Source organism: Pangasianodon hypophthalmus, chromosome 10 (assembly GCF_027358585.1).
Source record: "Pangasianodon hypophthalmus isolate fPanHyp1 chromosome 10, fPanHyp1.pri, whole genome shotgun sequence".
Taxonomy (NCBI): domain Eukaryota; kingdom Metazoa; phylum Chordata; class Actinopteri; order Siluriformes; family Pangasiidae; genus Pangasianodon; species Pangasianodon hypophthalmus.
The window spans coordinates 6,279,309-6,294,511 of record NC_069719.1 but is presented as its reverse complement, the minus strand read 5'-3'; the positions used below and the strand labels follow the sequence as shown (position 1 = coordinate 6,294,511).

Sequence of the window (15,203 nt, the reverse complement as noted above, 5' to 3'; positions counted from 1 at the left end):
AATCCATTATCGTATCTTTTATCTGCGCTGTGAAATGGTGTGAGGATCCATATTTACATCCTGGAAATAATAAATAAACCTGGATATAAGCTGTTCAGATTCTCTCCAATGGATATTAATGCATTTACATACCAGTTAACTGCTGATTTGGGCTCATTTTAAATTTATCCTAAAATCTGGTTCATAATGAATTTACTAATGAGAGCAATCAAATCCGTTTTACTCACTGGACTAAAAGGTCACTTAAAGGTGTGTGTGTGTGTCTGTGTGTGTGTTTGTGTGTGTGTGCGCGTTTCCGACCCCAGCACAAGTTACATTTGCTAGATGCGAACACATGACAATGAAGAACAAGTGTTTTTGTAGGTTTTTTTGTTCATCTTCTCTTACCTTGACCCCTGGAGTGACTCCATCTTCAGCTGTGCTTTGTCCATTCTAGGGGAAAAAAGAAAGACATATTTTAGAGAAGGGGTGTTTCTTTTTGTTGACATAAAGGTGTGTTGAGCGTGCAGATACATGTCTATTCCTCGCTACTAGCACAGCAGGTAGGGTGATTAGATCGCCCTCCCCTATCTCCCCCCCATAACCCCCTTCCTTATAGCTTCACACACGTGTGCGCACACACAGACACATACACACGCCTGCACATGCATAGCCCTTTATTGAAGACTAGACAAACAAATCTAAATAAACAGAATTTCCATTAAACTTTATTAAAGCGCAAGTGAGATGGAGCAGGAAAGAGCAAATGCAGCTCAGTCTAATTCCTCTGTAATGTCCATATAGTAAAGTAAAGGAAAATGTTACAATACGTAAATATGTTAGCTCTACCTCATCTACCTGTGTCACTAAAAAAAAAAAAAAAAAAAAAAAAAAAGGAACCAGGTTAGACAAAGCATAAATTCTTTAGCTAGCCTAGTAGGCAAGTGAAAGCTCCAGTGTGCTGCTCATTTATATGCTTTGGTTGCCTGGAAACAACTGTTTAAGCTAAAGAGTCATAGCAAACATAATGTAATGATGTATGGAAAGTTAGTTAGCTAGTTAAGAGCACTAGAACAGACACAAACGAGTATATAAATTTCTACATTTCTACAGCATGGACAACTTGGCCAGTCATCATTCTTTTCTGACAAAATATTTGAGGCAAGTTTGAATCCCAATGATGCCACAACCATCCACAGCTGGGAGCCCGAGAGTATGAAAAAAGGCTGTGGTCTCTGGGTGAGACAGATGGTCTTACTCTCTCCTGAGACAATCACTGCAACATTAGCCAATTGTGGGCATCTGTGTGCTCATGTATGAGGAAGAAGGCTGATAGCGCTTTCCTACGAGTGTGTTATGCTGCCCTGTTACACTGCAGTTTAAGACGATGCAGTTGGCTGGCTTCACATGTCTGACGAAGCACGTGTTAGCCTTCACCCTCTCCAGTTGGTAGCGGTCATGTAATAGGGGAGTGCTGGCGAGTGGATGAGAACTGGCAGATTGGAAGAAAATGGGGTCAACAAAAAGTCAGCAAGGACATCTGCCAACTGTGGGGAACTCGGTCTGTGATCCGAATCGCTTGTGCTGTAGTTATAGCATCAAGGTGCGTTGTATCACTGTGAAGTGCATTTTATGTAAACATATGTACATACCAAATATAAATGTTTGTTCTGCAAAAGTCAGCAGTGAGTAGGGATTTTGCTTTTTTTCATGCGAAGAAAAAAAAAAAAAGCTCTGGTGACTATTAAATCAACAGCCCACTGAAGTTGCTTGTATGCCAGGCAACGACGAATAAAAAAATAAATAAAAATATAGGCTGGACACATAATTTTGTCCTAGGCGCCAGGGATACGGATTTATCCACCCCTGCAAACACACACACACACACACACACACACACACACACACACACACACACTCTTGAAAGCTTTACTGGGAACGCACTGTTGTCTTCTGCTACTGCTGCACCAAATCTTCATCAACTACCAAAGAAATGTCAAGATTCAAGGTGTCATCTGTATTATTGATACTATTGCATTTAATCACTGACAACGTTACAGGGCTACAGAGATGCAGCTGTGAAGAAAAGCTGAGTAAAATGAATAGAGAGAGAGAAAACAGAGCAAGGGAATGAGTGGGAGAAAAAGAGAAAGGCAAAAAGAGTTCACAGTTGTGGTCGAGACACTGGAGGCCAATTTAGTGTGAAATAAAAGTGCCATTAAAGAAGGCTGTTAAAGCCGCTACACTTGCACACTACTCACAGTGACCCTCTGCAATGATGACTCTAATGATGCAGCTAGGGCAAAACTCCAGTAGAGTAAACTCTATATCTGTAGCGTGTGTGTGATTACCACAAACAAGAATTTCAACACGTGTTCCTGTGCTGAGAAATGATAACCTGTTTACTACAAACTCACTTATAATAGAAATTCAAAGGTATATTATCTGTATAATTTCAATAAATCCTTTCACTATAAATCCTATAAATTTCTATAAATCCTTTCATTACTTTTACAGAAGAAACATTTTGAGGTTAAGTGTTAACAATGTCATGTTGATGCATCACATGGAGACCACAAAACCTTTGGGAAAGCAGAAGTACCCACATTTACCATTTCCTGCAAGTCAGATAAAGTTACATAAGAACAGCGTTGGTAAGCCTTTTTGTCATGGACGTCTTTTAATGAGAATGCAACAGCTGTAGTTTTGAATTTGCATTTTATATATAGGCATGTGCTGTAAACGGTTAAGGGCCCAATTCTAATTCAGTTTGGAGTAAACAGGTTTTATGGGTTTTTCTAAATGCAGAGAACATGTGGAAAGTATTATCTATGGCACTTACATATACACTACAGATGCAGTACATTGAGTATGCTGGTGTATGTCAGAAAGTTCCTCTAAACACTCAGCTCAAGAAGATAATTAAGGGCCCCCAACCTCCCAAACTTGAGGGCCCACCAAACTCCCACACTAGAGGGCCCACCAAACTCCCACACTAGAGGGCCCATCAAACTCCCAAACTCAAGGGCTTCCAAAACATGGACCCCAAACCTCCCAATCCTGAGGGTCCCAAATTCAAGGACCTCTTAACTCCCAAACTTAAGGGCTCTAAAATGCCCAACCCTGAAGGCCACCAAACTCCCAACTCAAAGACCACCAAACTTACAAACTCAAGGGCCCTCAAGCAGCCAAATTCAAAGCCACCAAACGCCCAAACCCAAGGGCCCGCAAACAATGGTCCCCAAACTTCCAATCCTAAGAGTCCTTAAATTTGTGAACCCCTAAACTTAATGGAGCCCAAACTTGAAGGCCCTCAAACTGGAAGGCCTCCAAACTCAAGGGCCCACATACTCCCAAACTCAAGGCCCACCACATTCCTAAAAGGAAGCCCCCCAAAATCCCAAACTCAGCACAAGCAGAGATTTATTCGACAAATCACTGTGCTGTTTCCATGTCTGCAGGGGAAGGCTAGCCTCATCATCGAGGTTCAGCAACCACACCCACAGCACTCTGAATCACTGTAGGTGTGTCACTGTGTGGTCTTTATATCATGTCTCTGCTTTGTAACCATACAGTTAAGCCAACTAATCTTCCAGTTCTTCTTAAAACACATTCTTCTGAAATTACATACAGTGGCTGAGGTGTGATCTGATCTGGCTGACAGGAGAACTATTTTTCCTAGTCGGATTAATTCATGTACAAGGATGATGGACGATCTTTTAAGAATCAGGAATGCACACGTACATGTTAACAGTAATGAAAGCGAGCAAAATAAAGTGTAGCACAATATGATCATAGGCCTCTCTTGCAAGCACAATATGTCACCTCACAGTTAAAAATATCAAGAGAAATAAAAATGCTAGCCAGATACAGAGTAAGTCAAGTAATGTCTTTTACATGATTTCTTGTCGAGGGAACAAATGCTTATGCAGCTCATCGCATATCATAATTTTTCTCTTAGTCTGTATTAATGCACATAACTAGCTCGTCATACTTTACTACACTATGGTAGTAACACACACATATACACAAAAAAACCCATTCCCAGCAACACTGTTGCTTAATAGACCATAACTGTGGATATTTACTGCCTGTGTTAACACAGTGGCTGAAGCCGAGGTGAGAAATTAGCATTGTAACAGAGAGACATCGTGTAGCAGAGACATGAAGGGCTGCCAGTGAAACCCTGACCTTGAAATCTGGCTCCTAATTATTCATTTCAGTATTTGTAAAGTGATTTTCATATTGTATTCTCTCCAGAAAGAACAGAGCATGAGACATTTGTCGGCAAAACCTTTCGGAAGACCCTGTGCTCACACCAGCAGCGACGTGACGCAACGAAACAGCCTGAAGTCACTCATTTTCAGTTAGAGCTGGCAATCGGCAGAGACAGAAGATGGAGCAGTTGTGATTGATACAAAGTGGGCGGGGCAAGAAAAATGAAAACGTTGAGTAGAGTTTAACATAATGCAAATGAGGAGCAAAGCAATGTGGCGACTATCACTACTACAAGGACTGTGGGTTTTTTTTCCCCTCCCCTCATCACACTATGTAACATAGTGTTTTGTTTCTGCATATTCATTCACTTTATCCTCACTGAACAGACAGTGATAGCAAACGTTTTAGGGCGTTTTCACACTTTGTACGAATACATGAGTCCGCACTTGGGACCAGTTTTGATGTTGGTGGAGGCGGGGCTCATAATCATAGGTTTGCATTCACATAGAAGAATTTCTTCAGAAACATGGCTCGATTGCACACTTCCATAAGTCACTTTTGAGCTGTAGATTTTGCTGTTTTTTATTTTTTTGTTTGTTGTTTGTTTTTTTCCATTTTTCTGTGGTATCTACACTGCTGCCCCGAGTGTAGATAGCTACCACACCTGATGCTAAACGTGCCATGGCTCGGCTGAAGTGAACCTAATTTTCAGGAGGACCAGGGATCGGATCTCTGGACCGCTCCCGAACTCGAAATCAGCATTCACACTTTAACAACTGTGCTGAACTCTGAGCCTGAGTCTAGAAAGAAAAAAAAAATTGAAAGCGTGAAACTTACCTTAGCTATACTCACACACTAGTAAACGGTTGATACATTTGTTCTGTGTTAAAAATGGGCAAATCATATCTTTTTAGCAGGAATATGTCTGACACATGGTCAAATGGATGACTATGAATAAGTTCTGGTTCGTCATCACCACACACATTTACAGTATTAAATATTTCAGTGAAAAAAATGTGGAAAGTCCAACACCAATCCAGTGTTTCAGGCCAGTATTGATTCAGCTTTTTCACTGACACAGACACAGTGAGAAATTGGTTAGAAAAAAGCCACATCGCAAAAGAATAAATCAGAAAAGAACACAGACATGATATCACCAAACTGTTTTCATGCTTTCTGTTATAGACTACACAATCTTCTATAAACTAAAGCCTGCCCGGTGGAGGCATCTACAATTCCATAACCAAGCATTTAACAAAACATAATTCTCAACTCAGAATGCTGGATAAAATAATATTTAAAAAAAATGTAACATTGGAATTTTCCTTTTAAGATGGTGATGAGGAGTCAAACACAGGGAAATGGTGAGGTTATGTCTTTACAAAGAGCCTGAAGAGGAACACAGGGGAGTTCTCTCCATCTTCTCACTCTTTGTATACAGGTCGATGCACTGGCCCATATTCAAAAAGTACAGAGAGTAAGTGCTGATTTGAGATCAGAATCAGATGATGTATCTGTAAGGAATAAAACAAAGCAAAGAAGAAGTAATGATAGAATAGAAAAATAATCAGTGACGGGGTGATGTGATGCGGCTGTGCATGTAGCAGTTATTCTTCCCACCCTGAAGCTGATTATTTTCCTGTAACAACACAGCCTGACATGGTTTACTCCTTTTCAACCATAGCAATTTACCAACAATTCAATTTTTCTAAATTAAAGAATGCCAAGTTATGTTTTTTATCTGTTTTTATCATAAGTACATTTTTATCTGTTTACTTATATTTAACGTTGTCAAACATCTTCGAGAGAAGCTAGTTCCTGTTTTAAATTACATTACAGCAGCTATGAAGTGTTGTTCCTTCACCAGCATATCTGATGAAGTTAATAAGACACAAAAACACAGCTCGCCAAGTTAGCAAGAAACTGCAAAACTCAGTTCTGAAAACTTTCCCAGAAAACATAAAGCAACAGCTTAACCTCTGACACTGGAGACTCCTTCCACAAATGCTAAATAAACATTTCCTCACAGAAAACTTCACCATATCAACAGCTGCACGTTTTTTCATGTACTTACGCGACAGGTCCGTATTAGACCAAGAGTATTACTCTAAACCTTGCAGCCAGCACTACTTTCAGAGCTGCTGTTATAGAAAATTAATCAACGCTTCTGACCAATCAGAATTGAGAATTCCACAGCTCTATGGTATATGTGCTGATTAAGTTTTACATCCAACATTTCCTCAGGAAAGAAATGCTTATTAAGGTTGTGAATAAACACCTGAAAAATGGCCACATCACTGGATATAATCTTTCTCGAAAACATTCTCTAAAATATAAATAAGCAATCATGATCTGTAATTCATAAGGAAAATTCTTTCAGCACAGGACATTTAGTCAAAAATAAAGCTTTAGAAGAAATGTGGCAGAAATATTGAAATATATGCAACAGTTAGTTCCAGACCACTAATTTGATTGGTCGAGCAGGGCTCCAAGAGTGCTTACATTTCCTGTAACCACACTGGGATGTTTCACCATTGATATCACTCCGCTCGTCTGTGTTCTCCACGTAAAATTCCGTTTCCTAGTTCAAAATCGCTACTATAGTAGTGTTACGAAAAAGCGAACATGGCTTTTCAGAAATATAACTTTTGGCTTAAAATATGAATGCTTGTCAGACAAAGATGAAAAGGAAGAAGGGATGCCAGTTTCACTGGAAGCACCTTTAATAGCAATGTACAAATCAATGGGAGCTAGCTAAGCAGCTAGACAACATGCTATAAAGTCAGAGTAGTTTCTTTGGGATCCATTTCTGCAAATGGAGCAAAAATACACAGAACTTTTGGCCATGCTGTGTCCGAAATGTCGCTCACTTTATATTAATTTCTTGTTTAAAGAACTGTTGTATAAAAGCAATCACGTGGTTACGCTGAATATTGGCACTGCTATCATCACACTGAATTAGCTGCATTTCTGTTTTTAACATTTCAGGATTTCAAGAAAACATGCAAATCTTTGAATATTGAACACACACCTTTTCTTATTTTATCATTTCAATCAGTAGAAAATTTTAAAAAAAGTGTAAAAAATTTAAAAAAAAAGAAGCAGCTGGTGCATATTCAGGGAGGTAGGAGAGAGCAAAAAAAAAAAAAAAAAAAAAAAAAAAAAAAAAGAGAGATTGTGAGAGAGAGAGAGAGAGAGAGTGAGTGAGTGAGTGAGTGAGGGGGGAGGTAAAGAATTCAAGGCTACATTGCTCAATATCTGAAGCTCTTCCTCATCGATTCCTCTTTCCGAAAGAGAAGGAAAACACACACACGCACACTCTCACTTCTATTCTCGCAGAGCTTCAGGGCACAATAACAGCATGCAAGCAAAGGTGTTACCGTGGTAACTGCACAAGCTGCCAAGATGCTTCTATATTCAACGGAAAACAGGACTTTGGCCCGTGTCTAATTAACACAATGTGACAAAGTCATGGCACAACCCTCTTAAGCAGATAATTCACTACATACACTTTGGCTTTGTACAAAAGCAACAGTTTAATCTCAATTAACTAGAAGGACTGTGTTTAAAAAAATATATATATGGTGGCATATACTGAATAACTTCTCATCTATACATGAATGAGTTATTATGAGTTATGGCTACATTAAAAAAAAAAATGCTATCTCCTTACAGAAAACTTCCCTGTATCAACAAGTAGATACGTTATTCAAGTGTCTGTCATACATGTCCATGTGAATCAGCAGTTACTATAGAAACAATAACATTTTCGAAGGAGCGCAATAAAATAAACCTGTGATTTGAAAATTTAGCGCTGGGGTATAATGGTTTTCTTTTTGCAACGTAAAGCTCTTTTCTAAAATTATTCTGTGATAAACTGAGTGTAAAGCATGGCAAAATGAGAGAGTAATTTTGATATCAACTTTTCATAAGACGACGTGTCTGGACGCGTTATTCAGCGACAGCTCAGGAGATGAGCCGCCAGAAAACAGATTGCGCTGGGTGGGTGAAAAGTGATGAGTCAGTAGTTTGTTACTGGCAAAGCATCAGTAGACTGAAATCATTTATTATTAATACATTAGGGACATATGCTGCAACTGGCTCCAATCAATCATGAAAAAGTAATGGCCATGCAAATTTCAACCTTCTAAAATTAAAGCTGTGAGCAGAGTAAAAATAACCCGAAAGTTATTGGAAATTTTTGGATTACATTTTGCTAAAATTGTTAATATCCCCTATACATGGAGACTTTTTGAACATGCTGTATAATTGTGTCATTCTTTAGGAGGTTATTTTTCCATATGTTTTAGTTACGGCTGATTTAAACACCCTCTATCATGCTGGTAGAGTTCTGAAACTAGAGGTGGTTTTAGAATTACAAACCATTTGAGTAGATTGAAAAGATGTGGGAAAAGATGTGGATGGTATAAATTGTTTGATGAAGAGAGCTTGAGTGGGTGAGCAGTAGTAGGTGACCAAATTGGGAGAAAAAAAAAATCCTAGTCTTGTTTATCATCATATAGGAATATAGTATCATTTAGTCATTAAATGTCTAAGATTCACAGTATTGAAATCACTTAACAATAAAGTGTGTCACATGCATATCTCAACATCCATAACACTGAAGGGAAAATTATATATGCATAGAAGAATTAATTGGAAATTCCAGTGAAGTACGTGCAGTAATAATAGTGGATGTAGCAACAATTAAGCACAGTATGCAAAGTTTCTAGAGAACAAGGACGCTCAAAGACTTTATTTTTACCACAACGTTCATCGCCTTGTCTTTTTCCAATCTTCAACTGTCTGGTTTCAGTTCCACCGTAGCCTCAGATTCCTGTTCTTGGCTGACAGGTGTAGAACTCAATGTCACTATCTTCTGTTGTAGCCCATGTGCCTCAAGGCTTGATGTGCTGTGCATTCTGAGATGCTTTTCTGCTCACCACGGTTGTAAAGAGTGGCTATTTGAGTTACCATAGCCTTCCAGTCAGCTTGAACCAGTATTGTTGATGGGAGTCTGACCTCTCTCTTCAACAAGAACTGCAGAACTGGATGGTTTTTGTTTTCCGCACCATTCTGTGTACACACCAGACTGCTCTGTGTGTGAAAATCCCAGGATATCAGCAGTTTCTGAAACACTGAAAGACTATTTTTCTCCATTAACTGAAGCTGTTCACCTGTATCTGCACGATCTTATGTACTGAGCTGCTTCCACATGATTGGCTGATTGGATAACTGCATAAATGAGCAGGTGTACAGGTGTTCCTAATAAAGTGGACAGTGAGTTTATATGTTTGTATAGGGTCACATGAAAAAATGTCTCACTGGTGCTAAGATTGTAAATTTAAAGGTCACATCCATAACACAGAAAATGCCTCACATAACTTATTACACATAAGCAGCTATTTTACACACACATGTGCACGCACACACACATACACACACAATATCAAGGTATACATGAAACTGTATTTATAACAAGCATTTAAAATGTGTGTATGTTAAAGATCAAGACACTACCAATTACTAGCTCTTCCAGAGACTAAATTATTCATAATATGCGAAATTGTCATTTTAAACCTGAACTTGTATCACAATCATACTAAAAATTGAATCCTTTTTGGTGATGAAACAGAAAATTGTCCTCCAGTTCCTCAGTGGATTCATCCAACCACATTAAGATATCATAATGAAACAGTTCCTGTTACATAAGTCTATGTTCCATATTATATAACCTCAGGCTACAGTTCTGGTGCATAACTTTACAGAAGAAGGGAGAGAGTTCACGAGAGGGGGGAGGGGCGGAATGAGGGAGGAGTAAGTGTGAAGGCTGATTTCACTTCTACATAGTGGATTATGGGTAATCTCGTGAAGGCATGCAGAGGAGGCGACGGGCACATCTCCAAAATCCAACCTGAGAATCTCCACAGTGCTGTACATCAGGAAAGGTCTGACTGATTAAGCAGGGAGGTGTGTGCATTAGTGCTGGGACCTGAAACCATCTAGAGCTTTTTTCCCCTCAGCTAGTTATTTCTGTTTCTAGCCACCCACTATACTTCCTAATAAACTCAGACAGCAAACAAATATAAACAAATAATATGTTTAAGCTGTGTGAAGGGAGCTTTTTCTTTGTTTTTAATGACCACTTGAAATAGGAAGATTGATGTCTGCTGCAACTCAAAGGCCAGGTGCATCTCAGATCAGACATGGTGAAAAAGCTAATTAAATTAATATGTATACAAATTCATTTCTTGCAATGATTAATTTCTCTTCGTGTCAAGTTCGTCTAGGTGAAATATTAATACAAATTTACGAGCCTCAGAAATGTGGGGTAGCAGAAAGCCATTAATAGAAAAGCTAATAAAGAGGAATACTCATCATTATTTGGTGTTCATGTTGACTTTGTGCTCTTTTTCTTTGTACTGCAACAATATGAGAAAGTAATATTGCCACAAATCATCCTCAACTTCATTGTAAACAACTCAATCACATTTAGTCCTTTACTTCTTCTATCCATTCTTCCCATTGCATTCAATCATGAGAATTTTGTATCCACTTTTCTTAGCATACATGTTCATGTTATTTGGCCTGACGCCTATGCGAGCATGAAAAATCAGGCCTAATCAAGCCTAATCAAGTCTAATAAAGGGGTTAACAAACATCCAAACCCTTCCCTTTCTGAGCTAATGCCTTTAGTTCTGTAGCTAGCCTCTGGTCCAATGAGGTGCCTTCAGCTAAATAATTTCCATAAATGAATGTGATTGGATAAACTGCCACAAAGAATCTACTACAGAAGCCACACTGGTTAACGCTCAGAAAACTAAAACTTAATGTTTACTCGGTGAATGGCCGCCAGTATTTTTCCACACGCTTTCTGGCTCTGCTGCAGATTTCTTGCAAGTGCTCTGTGAAACACTTTGCTCGGTCCACATCTGAACCTCAGTCCACCGGCTGAAGGCTCTGACTGTGGAGAATTAAATGCAAAGTTTATTCTAACAGGAATCATTTATGAAGACTGTATAAAACTGTTTGGAAATGTAGCTCGAAAAGATCTGTGTGTGTGTTTAAAGCTTGCAGAAGACTAAACACACACCGCACTCCCTTACTGAAACACAACAGATGAAAAATGACACACTCTGCACATCTGTACGGGTAACTGTCATCCAGAGCAGAAGACAGAAAGCAGGGAGGAGAAAAAGAATCAGAGAGAGAGAGAGAGAGAGAGAGAGAGAGAGAGAGAGAGAGAGAGAGAGAGAGAGAAAGGAAATAAAGAGAGAGAGGAAATAAAAAAAAGAGAGAGAGAGAGAGAGAAGAAATAAAGAGGGGGGTAGAGAGAGGGGGGGGAGAGAGAAGAAATAAAGAAGTGGGGGATAAAGAGAGAGAGTGATTAAAAGAGAAGAAGAACAATTCAGTACATGAATATGTCTGAGATCTGGATGACCCTCTCTCACCATTGTACCTAATTTAAAATATTCTACACAAACAGCGAGCCGCCCACATGCCCACCCACATATTCTCTCTCTCTCTCTCTCTCTTACACACACACACACACACACACACACACACACACACACACACACACACACAGTACAGAATAGCACATGCAATGAGTGAGGCTGGACGGAGCCCTCATTCACGCTCTAAATAAGAAACACCAACACACACAGTCTAATGACTACTGAACCCATCCGGCAGTGGTTAGTTGTGTGTTTAACACAAAACAGATCAGCGTTTTCACATGCTTTGCGTTTGTATTTTTTTAAATTTAAAACAGCAAGGATGTATTTGAATTCAGTCCAGTGTCGTCTTCACTGCTGCCTTACGGAACATGCTGTACAGTGAATAGTGAAAGTGAGTGCGAGAATTTCAGACACAGCACTCGTGATTGATTAAAACAAACCCACACACACACACACACACACACACACACACACACACACACACACACCCACACATCCACACATCCACACATCCACACATCCACATATACACCAAGGACATGATACATTAACACACTACAAAAGATTTGAGTGTTAGAACAACAAAATAAGCAATTCTGGAAGGCATTCTGAAGTCTTGTGTGACTTAAATAAATGCAAAAAAAGTTCAAAACGATTTAATTTATATTTTTTATTTCTCATTTCAACTTGAAAAAAATTATTTAGAATTTATAAGCAGATGTATGAGGACAACCCTAGCTTATCTGATTCTGAGGATCGGAATCGAGTCAATGCTGGCCTGTAATCTAATTCTGCTGGATCAGTACAAGATTGGATTTGACATGTTGCTGATAAAATTCTTGTATTTCATGAACGTCGTGGTGTTTTGAGCAACGAAACGCACTGCAGGAAATACAGGTCCCTGTTTGACCATCACATCAGACAGGGTTGAGTTTTGAGGTTACATTATGTACAATTTCACACAGTAAACAGTTATAAGATTCCAAACGTCAGATATAAGGCAATTTTTTGAAGAAATAAGCTTTTCAAGATTTGCGTCCTGCCAAAGTATCGTTTTTACTTTAACAGTGCATGTGAAATCCACACATGGTTATAACATAAGCACAAATTTGGTTCGGATTTTAAAGGGAAACATATCGAATTTATTAGCTAGCTCGCCTAACTGACCAGGCTAAAAAGTGGTAGCTAATGGAATGTAACAACGTATGACGAGCTAGTTAGCTAGTTCAGTGCATTAGTACAGACTAAGAGCAATGAAATATGATTATTATCCTCTTCTAACAATCTTTCTGATGTAGCACATTGTTTTTGCGCCCTCGACAAAAAGTCAGCAAGTCACTCGCAACATTTTGGATATGAGCTGTGGTTTTCTCTCCTCACATCGCAAGCAAAAGAGTCTGGCTATTGTCTTTAGTTTCTCTTGGTATGTTTAACTGTGAGGTGACCGCACCTTGTGCTATGGCTCTATAGTTACAGTTTCAAGGTGCAAGAAAGCACATTACGTTTAAACACGTGTATACCAAATAATTTTTTTTTTTTTTGGCGAAAATCAATAAAGAGTTTTCCCCCGGTTGTTGAACCTATTTGTCCCCTGAAAACTATGACTAAAAAAAATGAATATCCTGATCGCGAAGTCTGCTTGGGCTACTGATTTGTCCACCGCTGGGATTACATGTAACAGACTTGCAGCATTATGCTAACTTTAGGGTGTGTATAGACAGTGTCCAAAGACAATGAATTCATTTCAATGGCTCGAAGGCTTCATGTGTAAACATGTGCAATGTTCTGGTTTTACTACATACAGAAGTGTTTCAATCATTCTTTCATTGCCAGACAAGGTCTAAGAGCTGTCCAGTCTTAAGACAGAGAAGACACAATTCTCGCTAAGTGGACAAGATGACTCCATTACCACACACAGACACACACACACAGAGGAGGTTATTTGAGATCAAATATACACCAGTCTAAAAGAATATAAATCTATACTGGTTGACAAGGTTTATGCCGGCATGGCTATTGCAGATAAGAACATCAGCATCATTATTTACTCCCAGGCCCAAGAAAAGGACGGCACAAATACTGAGAGACACTGAGTATTTCTCCTGTTCCAGCACACCGCACACACACAAAGCACATCAGTCATTGTGTCACTTATCATCAGTTTACGACTGGTCGAGTGTGTGTAGTTATGGGTGTGTGTGCGCATAGTGATTGAGAGCGAGTGGGTCCCAGCCTCTATATAACGTCACATGATATCCCTGCGCAATATATCATTTGTTAATCATTACAACAACACCGGTCTTTGAGATAGCAATATTACAAAGACCTCAAACCAAACACCACCTAATTTAGCCAAAGCAATGCTCAGAAATCCCTAACCACATGCAATAACATGTGCTTTTACAGGAAAATAATCAAGGAAAGGGTGGTGTAAGGTGTAATGTGGCCTGATGCAAAGCAGAGTTACCACCCTTAACAGCACATCCTCAAGCATTTCATTCCTCTTATACCACAACAGTTGCTTACTGATTAAAGAATGCTATCGCAAACATTTTATTCATTTTATAGTTACATGTAATGCTGGAGGTATAAAAATGTCATCTTTGTTATAACAGACACAAATAGTTGTTACAGAGTAAACAGAAATCACTCCATCCTGAAGACTTTCCTGTGGTGGAAAACCTAAAGTTACAGCTTTATCTCTGTCACAAAGTGCTCACACTTCTATCTGTTTTATTCTGTTATTCTGGTGTAAAGGACAACAGATGTTCACACAGAAAACTATATCATATCAACAATTTATTTAAAAACCTGCAGTTTGCCTTGCACCTTCTGACCAATCAGATTTTAGAATTCAACAGCACTGTGGTACACAGTATGTAAGAAATATAACACACCTGGATGTGATGTTAAAATGAAAACGATTAAAAACAGGGTGGTCTGATGCATTACTCCATTTGCCTATTTTCCAATAAGTGTCCTGTAGTGTTTTATACTGATCATGCAGAGGTGAGTACGAGCCTGAGCATATTAATGTACCAAAAATAAAGCAATCTTTATAAGCAATCTCTTAAACTCCAAACAACGATTTTGGACACCAACAGCAGTGCAGACCACAACACTTCATTTGAGCCATTTGGATCAGTGTGTGTGTGTGTGTGTGTGTGTTTGTGTTTGTGTAGAGGGAGTAGGTTTAAGGGACTGACCTCCAAATATAAACATGTTCATGTGGCATGTGGTTGCTAACAGGAAGATTTTAAAAGGCTCCAACTGCTAGAACACCCAAACACAGCTGAACAAGCATACAGAGAATTCCACCGACTTCCCAGAACAGTATTACCATTAATACTAATATTGCATATACTTTAAAGGTTCAATGCACTCACTTTCTCAGATTTTCACATCAATCTCAAGTATTATCACAAATCTAGTGACAAACTGACAACAGTGTTGCTCGTCGCTTTGGAAGGGTGTAGGCTGCAGCGACGCTGACTTGAGGGGAAAGAAGGGGGCGTGGCCAATCATACACTGTGTAGAGCATGTGTT

At 39.1% G+C, this 15,203-nt stretch overlaps 1 protein-coding gene across 2 annotated transcripts in view; it reads right to left on the bottom strand.

Annotated features, from left to right (window-relative positions):
• The window catches only part of rps6ka1 (ribosomal protein S6 kinase a, polypeptide 1), an 89,226-nt gene that overhangs the window by 72,008 nt on the left and 2,015 nt on the right, over nt 1-15,203 (bottom strand). For both annotated transcript variants that reach the window (XM_053237375.1, XM_053237376.1), the window contains exon 2: nt 388-432. In XM_053237375.1, coding sequence (XP_053093350.1) covers nt 388-432 — 45 coding nt within the window. The remainder of the gene's footprint in view (nt 1-387; nt 433-15,203) is intronic.